Source organism: Schistocerca gregaria, chromosome 4 (genome assembly GCF_023897955.1).
Source record: "Schistocerca gregaria isolate iqSchGreg1 chromosome 4, iqSchGreg1.2, whole genome shotgun sequence".
Lineage (NCBI taxonomy): Eukaryota > Metazoa > Arthropoda > Insecta > Orthoptera > Acrididae > Schistocerca > Schistocerca gregaria.
This window is the reverse complement of record NC_064923.1, coordinates 404,593,534-404,605,555: the sequence shown is the minus strand read 5'-3', so window position 1 is coordinate 404,605,555 and position 12,022 is coordinate 404,593,534. Positions and strand designations below refer to the sequence as shown.

Sequence of the window (12,022 nt, the reverse complement as noted above, 5' to 3'; positions counted from 1 at the left end):
TATATAAGAAATGGCCATAGTAATTAATGCCTTCAATATAAACTAAATTAATATTGTGTTTATTAATACTTTCGTTTTTCAGATATGTGTACAAAGTCTAATTCCACTGGTAGTCCACTTACCAAAATAAGCCATGTTGAAGAGTTTACTGATCCCATACCATCGCTGTTTGAATCCTTGACCATGGATCCTGACACAGAGGGAAGATGGACATCATATACTTATCCACAGGAACTTGATATTTCTCTGTTTAGCCCAAAAATAGACAATGAGATAATAATGGCAAACAGTGAGTCAATAAGCATAATTATTTAATTCTTGTTCATATAGAAATGAATAAAATATCTCAGTATTTAGTAGTTGTTATTTTTTAGTCATTACATAGTTCTTTTATCCATTTTGCTGACCATATACAGTGTGTTTAATAATCGTGAAAAAGATAAATAACTTACAGAAATGTTTGATACCCTTCAATAAAATGGCATATGTTGCATCTGTAATCAGTTTCGTGCCAAATCCTATGATGTATGGTGACAACTGCCTGTGTGCCCATATCCTGTTCTGCTTGAGGCTTAAGATAATGTTCAAGCATTCCCAGGTTTGATGTACTAGTTACATTTGACGTGGCAAAAAAAAAGGAAGGATCATAAATTTGTTACAGCTTACAGCACAAAAACATTTACCTTAGGCAATTCCCATGTAAGTTGATTATGTGGCGGTTTTTGCTCATCCCATATTCAGACATTATGCTGATTCACTGTACTGCAGGTATGGAAGGTGGCTTCATCACTGAATACAATTTTATCAAGAAAATCATCTTCATTCTGCATTTTGTCAAACATATCTACCCAAAACTCACCTTGTTTTCCTTTGTCACTTTCTCTAAAAACTTGCAACATTTGCAATTTGTGGGAATTGAATGATAGGTGTCCAGTAACACTTTCCACTCTGTAAAACTAGGCATATTCAAATCTAAGCTGGCATGTCTCATTGATTTATGTGGACTATGAATGTAAGGCAGCCAGACTTGTTCAGTCACTGTGTCTTCCTTAGTGAAATCTTTACAAAGTGATCCTAAATCCTCTGTCACTTGCTCCAGACCACGCTAGGTTTAAAAAACTTGGTGACCTGATATTCTGATCCTAGTTCATCCTACAAAAGTTAGGCAACACCTCTTCCATGGGAACTACCTAACAACAACACTTTTTCTCTTTACTGATTTTCCTACATTCATACTTTTCAATTTGCTGCTGAAAGTTTGTTGTGCCCTGTCTACACCTGCAACTGCTTGAGGCTCACCAGCTTCTAACTGAAGCCACAGGTCAAATCTATTTTCCACATTCACCACAAAGCTGTCAGACAAAGTTCTAGGCCTGTTCGTCCTGTTGCCACTTCCCACCTCTCTTTACCCTTCTCCCTCTGTAACCTGTCAAGATCGCCCCTGGCCTTGTCTAACTCAGCCTGAAGGGCGGCTATTTTCCAATCCTGTTCTAGTATCTTCCTATCTCTACTACATATTCTACAAAACCACTGATGAGTCTCATTTACTTCCCCTATTCCCACGCCACTACAGTCACCCACATGGAAAAAACTACAGCACCCGTCACACACACAAGATGGAGAACTATTGTTAAATCAGCTTAACATCCGAGTTGCAGAAAAGAATTATATACAGAAGAATTAAAAAGAAACTTGGGGTTGTATTGCAGGATGTTGAAAATTAGTGGACTGAAAACAAGTAAGGTGCTTATCCTCATGAGTGCTCAGAAAAGAAACTCGGGGAGAACCCTGGCAAGAGGGGTAGGATGTTAGGTCATCAGGGCAAAGTTGTGTGATTCTAGAGGAAGCCGTAGAGGATAAAAACTGCAGGGTAAAATAGAGATTGGTATACATCCAACAGATAATTGAGGACATAGGGCACAAGTGCTACTCTGAGATGAAGAGAATGGCACAGGAGAATAAACTGTGAAGGGCTGCATCAAATTAGTCAAGAAAACTGATAGAAGGGACACCACTTGGGCTGTCTACACTCAAGCTATTGGCTATCCCAAAGTTACCAATGTTTTGGTTGTTTCCCATCCACCTGCCTGTGGCTATCTGTCTCTTCACTGGACGCAGCAGAGTTCTGTGGTGCCCTCCTCCCTTGCTCTGCTTCCCACCACTGGTGGCTTGTCACTTTCTATAGAGAGGTGCCTGAAATAATTGTTTAGTTGTCAGAACTGATTGCCAATTTTCCAAACTGCTCAAATTCAGTGGGTATGTAGCAGTGCTGAAAGAAAATCTCCAGACTGGAAAAGGACTGGTGCTACATGCAAGCTACAAAAAGAGAAAAATCTAACAACAAAACATAATAAATTTGGGACACCCCAGTGGTTAAGTTTTTGAAAATAGTGGCACTGAAAGTCATCTTTTAGTTTTTGAGACCTTGCGAGATGAATTTTATTGTGGTGGGTCTGTTTCATCTCAGTGTCATGTATGTGTCTCACTTCTTGACGATGTCGATGATGCAGCACCCTCAGTGACAGTGGCTACTGCATACTTCGTCACTGCAGATTCTGCACATTTCAATGTATGTTTGATCTGTGCACTGGAAAGGCACTTTAAGATGAGTTTGGAGGTGGATCATAAATTGAGATAGTTGAAAGCGGATCAGGAGTAACTGTTTGTAATTTTTGAAAAATGCAGTCAGTGTCCAATCAACAGCTGTATTAATTCATTTAGACAATTGGCCATGGATACATTAAACAATACCTATTGAACAAGGTGTTGAAGCCAACCACACGTAGTTCTCACTAGAGTTCCTTTGTGTGTTACATGCTTCGACCTATTGCCACATGTTACGTCACAGTGTTGAGTAGCAAGCAAGTAAACACTATTCTTGCTGTGAACATTCCAAAATCTATTTTTGAAAGTGCACACCATTGGAACAGTACCCCGAACTAACCATCAAATCAAGACACACAAACTGTATAGAATTTCTAAAAAAGTTTGTACTGAGAGGTCAACGCGCACACACACTTTCAGCCCAGTATAGGTGCCATCAAACATAGCTACTCTACATCTGGTGCCGCATTGTGTGCCATTCTGCCAGCTTTGCCACAAAAGCTGTCTGCTGCCTGTTGGCTGTTCAGTTTACATTCTCTGATTGTCTTCCACACACATTTTTTCGGTTGGTATTGTTCTAGTAAATTGCTTTCTTCTGTACAAACATATGACTTACTTTTTAGTTTCCATATTTTTGTTCTATTTGAATGCCTAAGACTCTTCTAATGAACACTCGGATCAGCCTCCTCCCCTGTTTTCACAACCCAGCAGACTTTCTGAGGTGTTTCCATATTCGGTTATCCTACAAATGACACCACACATCTAGGCTTTTGCAACACAACAGTTCACCATTGAAAATAAAGAGAGAGAGAGAGTGTGTGTGTGTGTGTGTGTGTGTGTGTGTGTGTGTGTGTGTGTGTGTGTGTGTGTGTGTGCGCGCGTGTGAAGCGTAATCATTTGCAGTAATGTCTACATCATCAGACATAAAAAAGAAATGTTCACGCATTTTTGTCAATGTACCTAACATTAAAAGATAACTGTGCCTTATTTTTGATGTCAGTATTTAAAGTAAAGTAATTTATGTAAAAGGATGACATGTACTTTTCTGTTATTGAAGACTGTTTCACTTGCTAAAAAGTTCTTTATTTCACTCCACATTTAGTTTTGGCTTTCATAGGGACGCTATTTTCATGTGAAATGTGGAACTAACATTTTAAATAGAACCAAACATGGTACATAATGATATAATGAACAGGGTATTTTGACAGTCTGGAGGTGGGTTGGGGGGATGCCTAATTGAGTTCGATGGATTTCAAGATTTCATATGGTAAATTGGAAACTATTTTCTGGAAAAGAAAAAAATCTATTGTGTTGAAAAAATCAATTTACTCTGTTCCAAATTAGTATTACTAACAAATTTTAGACTTTTTTACAGAAACTGTTAGCATATACGTAGTATTTATGTATGATTTTTGTAGGCAGACAATACTTATTGCAACACTGTCCCGTCTCAGACTTAAAACATCACATACCAACTAATTTAAATTACTCATGTGTAATGCCTGACAAAAAAGTGAAGCACCCAGAGCACATGGTTGGATGTCAGTGTAACTTTGGAAATGGACATACCATTGGCACGATGGGACAACACAGAATGTTGCACAGAATCCACTACTTGTTCTCAGATGGCAGGCAGAGATATGAAGGGGTTACGAAGTGCTGGTTCCCAGTATGGCAATACTTCTTCGTGTTGGTCAGGTGTCAACCCGAACCTTGATGACAAGTATGCATGCCATCTTGTTTCCATGCAGTCCAATATCAGGCCATTTTCACATCCTAACACCCCACAAATCTGGATATTGTCAGATTCAAACAGCCAGCCAAATTTTAGTCAGGTATTGATAAAGCTGTCTTACGCAAGCACATGGCATCTTCACAGTGATCACTCAATAACTAATGCCGCTCACATCACTTATATACACTACCAGGTGTGGTAACAACATTATACACTTAGAACACTAGTGCACTTGAGTGGCCATTCAACCTGTCACAGAAATATATGATTTTTAATCATTTACAAAGGTATGTAAGGATCACCATATTGGGTACCAGCACATCATGACCCCTTCACATCCTTGCCCGCCATCTGAGAACAAGTAATGGCTTCCCTGCAACATTATGGGTCATTGCAAACCATTGGTCAGAGACTACCAGTAGTCAGACTACATAATTACTATCCAATGCATAGGCTGCTAACATCACAATACAGGTGGCAGCATTTAGAATGTTGCTGTGACCAAGAAGCATGGACTGCTGACGAATAGCATCTCATTGTGTTCAATGATTAATAAAGATTTTGCACTACTCCAGATGACCATCAACAGTGATTATGGCTTCGGCTTGTGTAAAGGTCCCATTCTTCAAATTTTTTGGAGAGGAACAGCAGTGTTACTTCTGGCATTGTGGTGATGGAAGCCATCAGGTTTGGCTCTCGGTCACACCTCTTAGTGATTGAGGGAACTCGCGACAGCACAGCCACAGACATCATGCGTCCTCTTGTGTTGCCTCTCGTGCAGCATTATCATGGCATCATTTTTCAACAAGACAGTGCTCGTCCAATATGACGTGTGTCTACAAATTGTATGTATGATTCTGAGGCCCTCCTGTGGCCATCAAGATATCTAGATCTGTCCCTGACAGAACGTATTTGGGACTAACTCTGAAGTCAAATCTGTCCCAGCGATAGTATCCAGTATATGGAAGACCAGTTGCAACTCTTGTTTCCCAGTTTGCCTCAGGAGAGGGTATAACAGCTGTAACACTCTTACCAAGTGAATTGGTGCATGCAGCCATGTCAGAGGGGGTGCACACCATACTGACAAGTCTTTATAAATTTGAGTCAATTTTTTTATACCCTCTCAACCTGTGCAATTTTGTTTTATTTCCCCCTCCCACTCTGAGGGCATCACTTTTTTATCAAGCTTTGTATAAAGAACATGAAAGTGAGAAAACCACTGTTATACTTGAAATACTGTATACTTACTGTGTCAAGATTTTGGTGGAATGTTATGGGCCAATGTTTATTTCAGTACCACAATGTTGTTTCGGAATAGTAGTTCCCCGAGTCTCAGTAGCAATGTTACTTCTCTCCTTGTTTCAACCTGTCCACAGCAGGTCACCACTCCCTATTCTCATGGTTGCAGAACTTACATAGCTGCTAAACTTTGTTCTGTTAATGTGTACTGACATGTCTACCTATGTACACATTAACTCTTCTCTTTTCCTGTTGAAACAAGTGAAGTGGCACAGTGGCTAACTCAGTGGACTCACATTGAGGACGACGACTGTTCAAATCTGTGTCCGGTCATCCTCGTTTTGACTTTCTGTGATTTCTTCCCTAAATTGCTCCAGGTGATTGTCGAGATAGTTCCTTTGAAAGAGCTCTGCCAATTTCCTTCCCATTCTTTGAAACAGTCAAAGCTCGTACTCCGTCTCTAGTGTCCTTGAAGTCAGCGGGATGTTAATCTTTCTTTTGTAATTAAAGGATTATAAGACACTTTGCAGCAAGAAAAATACTTTCTTATATTAATTACAAATACAGTTCACTCAAAATACTTTTATTCTTCAAGTCAGGTGATTACAGAATTTCTTTGTCAGAGTTTCTCACCTGCTGCTTTGCGAGTGTGTTCCAGATCCACCAGCCCAAGTTTCCTTTCAAATAGGCAAAGGATTTTCAAATCATGTTTTTGCACCAGTCTTGTGTATTAAAGCTGCTGTCAGGCTCCTTGCCAAAAAGCAGTTGCTATACCAAATAGACAAGTCATTCGTATTGTCTAGACAGCTTCTTGGGAATGAGTGGCCAGCTACTGTCCGTAAATTGCAGCACCCTGCTGCACTGGCAATAGCAGTTGTTTTTCAGAATCCATGTATAATGGTGATGTCTCTTTTACAGAATTGTATTTATGTATTGTTAAGCATGTTGTAGGAGTTTTGTAAACATACATCTGTTCATTTAGGATGTGTTATTTCATACACAAGTTTATATTTCTTCTAGGAATTTCATCTTTTCACCTTTTTTAAGTTACTTGTAAGAGCTGAGAGATATTCCCAAAAGAATGACCTTCATCAATAAAATGTATTACAATGGTGAAAACTATATTTTTGGAGCCTTTATGTAATCAGTTTTTGGAAGTTGATGCCTCACCTCCCACCTCTTCCACCCCATCCTTTGCCAATTTTGCATTTAGATTTCTAATCAAACAAGAGTGGTGGCCATAACTAAAAAGTTCTCTCTAACTCTGGCCCTAATTAAAATTTCTACATAACAGCAAAGCGGTAGCCAACACACACTATTTTATAAAACAGGAAATTTTTAGCAAACATTCCTAATGTGAAAGCTGTAATTTCATTATGGAATTTCACAAGGTGGTGTGTTTTTCCTATCAGTTATTGAAGACTGTCACTGTAATCCAACATTTATCTCATCTTCATTTCTGGCAGTCACTATAATATGCTTTTAGTGTCTGATATTTCTTTTTTGATCAATGTGGTGGACCGATGTCTTAAACTCTGTTATAATTTGATAGAAAAATTTTGTCTTTATCTGTACACAGATACAAATAAATGATTTTACTATTCTCATTATTTATAGCACTGTAATATTAGCAACAATGATTTCATTTGACTTAATGACCGCAGTCACTAATGTGACCCAGAAAGTTGGTAAATGGATTAAGTATGGAATTTTCATGTTACAGCTAATGGGAAGAGTTCACTGGCTGTAGTGAACTGCACTGTAACTTACATGGCACATTGCTCACCTTGGAACAAATGCAAGGAATCTTGCCGCTCTATGGGTGCCAGCAGTTACAGGTGGTTTCATGATGGTTGTTGTGAATGTGTTGGGCACACTTGCATCAACTATGGAATCAATGAAAGCAGGTACAGTCTATGAGTAGACTTATTAAATGTATTTTGCCTATTTTTTCCTTATGCTCCTTACATGTTAGATTAAGGTGTCTTATGTTGAAGTTGCTTGTTTGAAGAATTGTATAACATGCTTCATTTTAGGTGTACAGAGTGTCGTCTGTCACAGGACGATGAGGAAGAAGATGATGTGCTGCAGAATGATTATGGTGATGGCAGTGTAACAGATGCAGAACAAGAACTGAAACTTTAGAATTACTAACCTTTCCCATTGAATCTTTCATACATTAATACTAAAACTGTTATGACACCTTCAGAAAATATGTGAAGGAAAAATAATGTGATATGTATCAGCTATTGATATTTGTGTATCTATATGTGCTATAGCTTTTTCTTTTTTAATATTTACTTTTTGACGCTATTGATAATGTAAATTCCTACAAAGTAAATTGAACATTGTTATATTTACTCCTCAGAAAGTCGGATCCTCATTACGAAAATGAAATGCTCATGGTTCTATGAAAAGTGTTATGGCAAGTAATTAAAACATTTTATCAGACAAAATACTAAGTTTTAAGAGCATTTTGCAATAGATATATCTAACTCGGAGTGTAAATGACATTCAGATGATGTTCCTCAAAAAAGCTAAGTGGGCTCTATTATTCAAAGAAAATTGAGTATTATAAAAAACTTAAATAAACCATAGAATATGAAATAAGTAATATAGTATTAGAGAAGTGGGAAATCCTCTGGCAGGTGCATTCTACACAGGGAACTCGAATCATATCCTCTCCTGTTGCCTGTAATTAAAAAAAAAAAAAAAACATGACTACTGCTCTAACACAAACATATTAACCCATATTTCAAAATGGGAGAAATGAACAGAACTGGCAGAAGGCACTGTTGACTGGCATGACACATGGCACGCTTCTGTTTGCTACTACACAATTCCTCGCCATCAGCCTTCACTGAGTCACACTAATCTAGCACATAGGAATTGTTTTTATAAAGAAGAACATTAGTTGCAGAGAATCATGCTATGGATTTTACTGTAGTCATTTACCAACAGTTCCTTCCTTGCAAGACTAATATTTTTCCTTTCTTTTCTTTTTTCCCATGATTCTAAATTACTGATAGAATTTATATTTAGAGTATCATATTTATTTTGTATTTTAATGAAAGTAGTCAATTCTTTGTAGTATAATGTAATTGCATAGATAAAAGAAGCTGCTCATGTGGTGGCACGAGAACACACATATAAGAAAAGGTTTTACATATCCAAGCTGTTGGAGCCAATGGCTCCACCTTCCAGCAGAAGGTGTGAGGGGGAAGGAAGAGGACTGAACAATCAGTCTTTCCTTCTTATCTCCTTGAATTGGGGTTCTGAGTGACTTTTCCAAACTCTAACCCTTTTCCTAAACCCCTCAAGTCCTTTCCTTCATCCCTCTTCCTTCCCCTTCAACCCTTCTGCCAGAAGAAAGAGCCACTGGCTCAGAAAGCTTGCATACATAAAATCTTTTTTTGTGTGTATATTCTCCTGCCTCCACTTGGTGAGTAGATTTTTTTGTCTATCGAATTATAATTATATTTTGTATTTTGACTTAAATGACCTGATAATGTATGAATAACAACATGGTATGTTAATGTAGAATAAGGTTCACTTCTACAAAGGGATTGTTTTATTTCCTTAACTGTTGCATTATTTTAAAAATTTTGGCTAATTTTCCTGTCTGTCTCACATTTTTTCTTCTCTCCTCTTTCTCATTTAATTCTCATTCATTCATTCTCTTTTAACTCCATTAATTTGTTGATCTTCCCGTTTGCTCTCTGTCGCTCCAAGCTGAGCTCTTTGTCCAGTCAGTGTGTTCTTTCTGTTGTACTTTCGGCCATCAGGTAGTGTCTTTTTCATTTTTGCTCATAATTACTGTCTACTTCTTGTCTGTGGGCTGCATTGTGCAAGTTGTCCCTTCAATCTGATTTTGTTTATACCTTCCCAGATTGATCCAGGTGTCTTTTATATTGATGTACCACAACACAGATCTGCTATCCTTATTACTCATGTATTCACGCCCAGTATCACAAAGTAATACACTACGCTACTATGTAAGTAGAGTAATGAGTGCACATTTTGTCCACTTTTCACTTACAAAATATCTGGCAAAGATTAGTAATAAATGTTTAACAATAATGGAAATTACTGAATGGAATAGTACATAAAATAAAGGTAACGAAACAATTCCCTTATAGTGGACTGATGTGTGGAGAGTAGAAACATATAACAGAAAACAGTATTCATACTAGCTTTTGAGCTCTCTTTCTTGTAAAAGTGCACACATCCACACAGACACGCAAATATTCACTGCCACAGCGAGTCTCACTGCAGCTGGAGGAATGTCCGCATGTGTGTGTGTGTGAGAGTGAGAGAGAGAGAGAGAGAGAGAGAGAGAGAGAGAGAGAGAGAGAGAGAGAGAGGAAGAGCTCAAAAGTTCATGTGAATACTGTTTTATGTTGCCAGTTTCTATGCTACACACAATGAATGTTTAGTACTTATCAGTCAATGCTGCTATCTCCACATTTCTTAATTTGTTCTTCATACCCTGCTCTTCAATTGACATAAGTTGGAGACATTAGGTAAAAAGCTTTCTTCAACAACCACCAATCTTTCCGGTCAAACAATATTTAAGTACTGTAACAATGACATCAGTGCCACAAACCTCATTTCTTTAATTTATTATTTGTGAAAAAAATAAAATTTACATTTTGTCAACATACACAATTGTGTGCATCTGTGGATTGAAAACTTTGTGTGTTTAAAATAAGCTATTTATCATTTTTACACGTTACCTTTAAAGTAATAATGTAGTTACCAAGAAATATTAAATGCAAAACCAATTTCTCATTTTGACCTCCATACACAAACTACATGGGAGTGTCATTTGTTACACTCATACCTCAGCCAAGAGCTTTCTTTCTCATTGCTAATAAACCTCTGTGAAAGAAAGAAAGGATAAGTTGTGTGGGTTGTACTCACTGTAAATGCTTAATGTATAAGGTAGATCTTAACAATTGTGAGCTCTAGTATAATGCTAAAATTGAATTTGCTTAAAATTGTATATTTACTTAAAATTGTTATCACTGATTGTTGTATTGTAAATGCAGGGTTTTGTTGTGTTTTTAATTTTCAATATATTGATAGGTGAATGATGAAATTGCCTGGGAGAGTTCTGAGTTTGTACTTTGACGGTCATCGCACCATGTCATACTGTATCTATACTTGTTGGATGGTTTAATGACAGTCATGCTTTCTTCAAATTTTTCATTAATGTCTTTTATTGATAATTTCATACAGAAGTTTTGGATATGAAGGATGAGGAGAGGCATTTCTCCAAAAGGTGCTTGCAATTATTAATGCCTTTTTGGGGCATAGATCTAAAGAAGACCAAACACATGTAATGTGTCTGCGTGTTTCCAAACACTTGTTGAAGGTATTGAAACAATAGCATAATATGTTCATAATGTGAGACATTCCTTTTTTTAATGAGCCATTGAGGTTATAGTCTACTAAGGTGTTTGTTCTGAAGATTTCTGCACACTTTTGAAATTTTACCTACAAAATATTCATTAATATTGATATTTCTCTTTAATGATGGTATATATCCTCTGTGGTTGTAAGTAATGCATTGCACTAACATGTTTATATTAGTTTTTCTCGGTAGTTTGTCTAACACTATATATACATATATATAATGGCTCTGAAGAAAGGGTAATAATTAGTACTTACTAATGAAAATACCATTCCAGCAACATGGTGTCATTAAAAGAGAACAAGCCAGAAAAATGGAATTATAATACTCATTCAGTTGGCCGAACTGTTTTTTAATTTTTATTTTTGGCAATGCCAGCCATTTGGTGATAGACTGATTGTATATACAACATTCTGGAGAATCTCAATTGTATACTGTTGAGAAATTATATTTTTCACTTTTTACTAAAAGTGTTCTTATTTGCAAGTGTTTCTTTGTGTGTGCGTGCGTGCGTGTGCGTGTGCGTGCGGGGTCTGCTCATGCCACAGTTCAGAACAAGAGCAAAAGTAATTTATAACATTTGGAACTTTATCCACACATCCTTGAAGAGGTGAGATTATCCATGTTCTCATCTTACAACCCATATGCAACAATATGTGTAATGCATGACAACTATGCAATTCATTTCAAGGGGTCTTTTTTACATGTCATAAAACTTTAAAAAAAATATTATCGTAGGGAATGCTCTCAATCTACTCAAGTGTAAAATTTTTATGCAGTTTGTGTCCACAAGATTCTAAGTTGGGTATAACCACGACATGGTCAGCTGCATTGGCCAAGCGGTTCTAGGCACTTCAGTACAGAACCGCGCGTCTGCTACGGTCGCAGGTTCGAATCTTGCCTCAGGCATAGATGTGTGTGATTTCCTTGGATTAGTTAGGTTTAAGTAGTTCTAAGTTCCTGGGGACTTGTGACCTCCGATGTTAAGTCCCATAGTGCTCAGAGCCATTTGAACTATAACATACTAT

General features: G+C 37.4%; 1 protein-coding gene across 3 annotated transcripts in view; it reads left to right on the top strand.

The window, feature by feature from the left end:
- LOC126266881 (protein twisted gastrulation-like) overlaps window positions 1-11,464 on the top strand; it is a 41,530-nt gene extending 30,066 nt beyond the window's left edge. For all 3 annotated transcript variants that reach the window (XM_049971543.1, XM_049971544.1, XM_049971545.1), the window contains exons 3-5: window positions 83-289; window positions 7,302-7,485; window positions 7,615-11,464. In XM_049971543.1, the coding sequence (XP_049827500.1) occupies window positions 83-289; window positions 7,302-7,485; window positions 7,615-7,723 (500 nt within the window). In that variant the 3' untranslated portion in view covers window positions 7,724-11,464. The remainder of the gene's footprint in view (window positions 1-82; window positions 290-7,301; window positions 7,486-7,614) is intronic.
- Window positions 11,465-12,022: the final 558 nt, after the last annotated feature.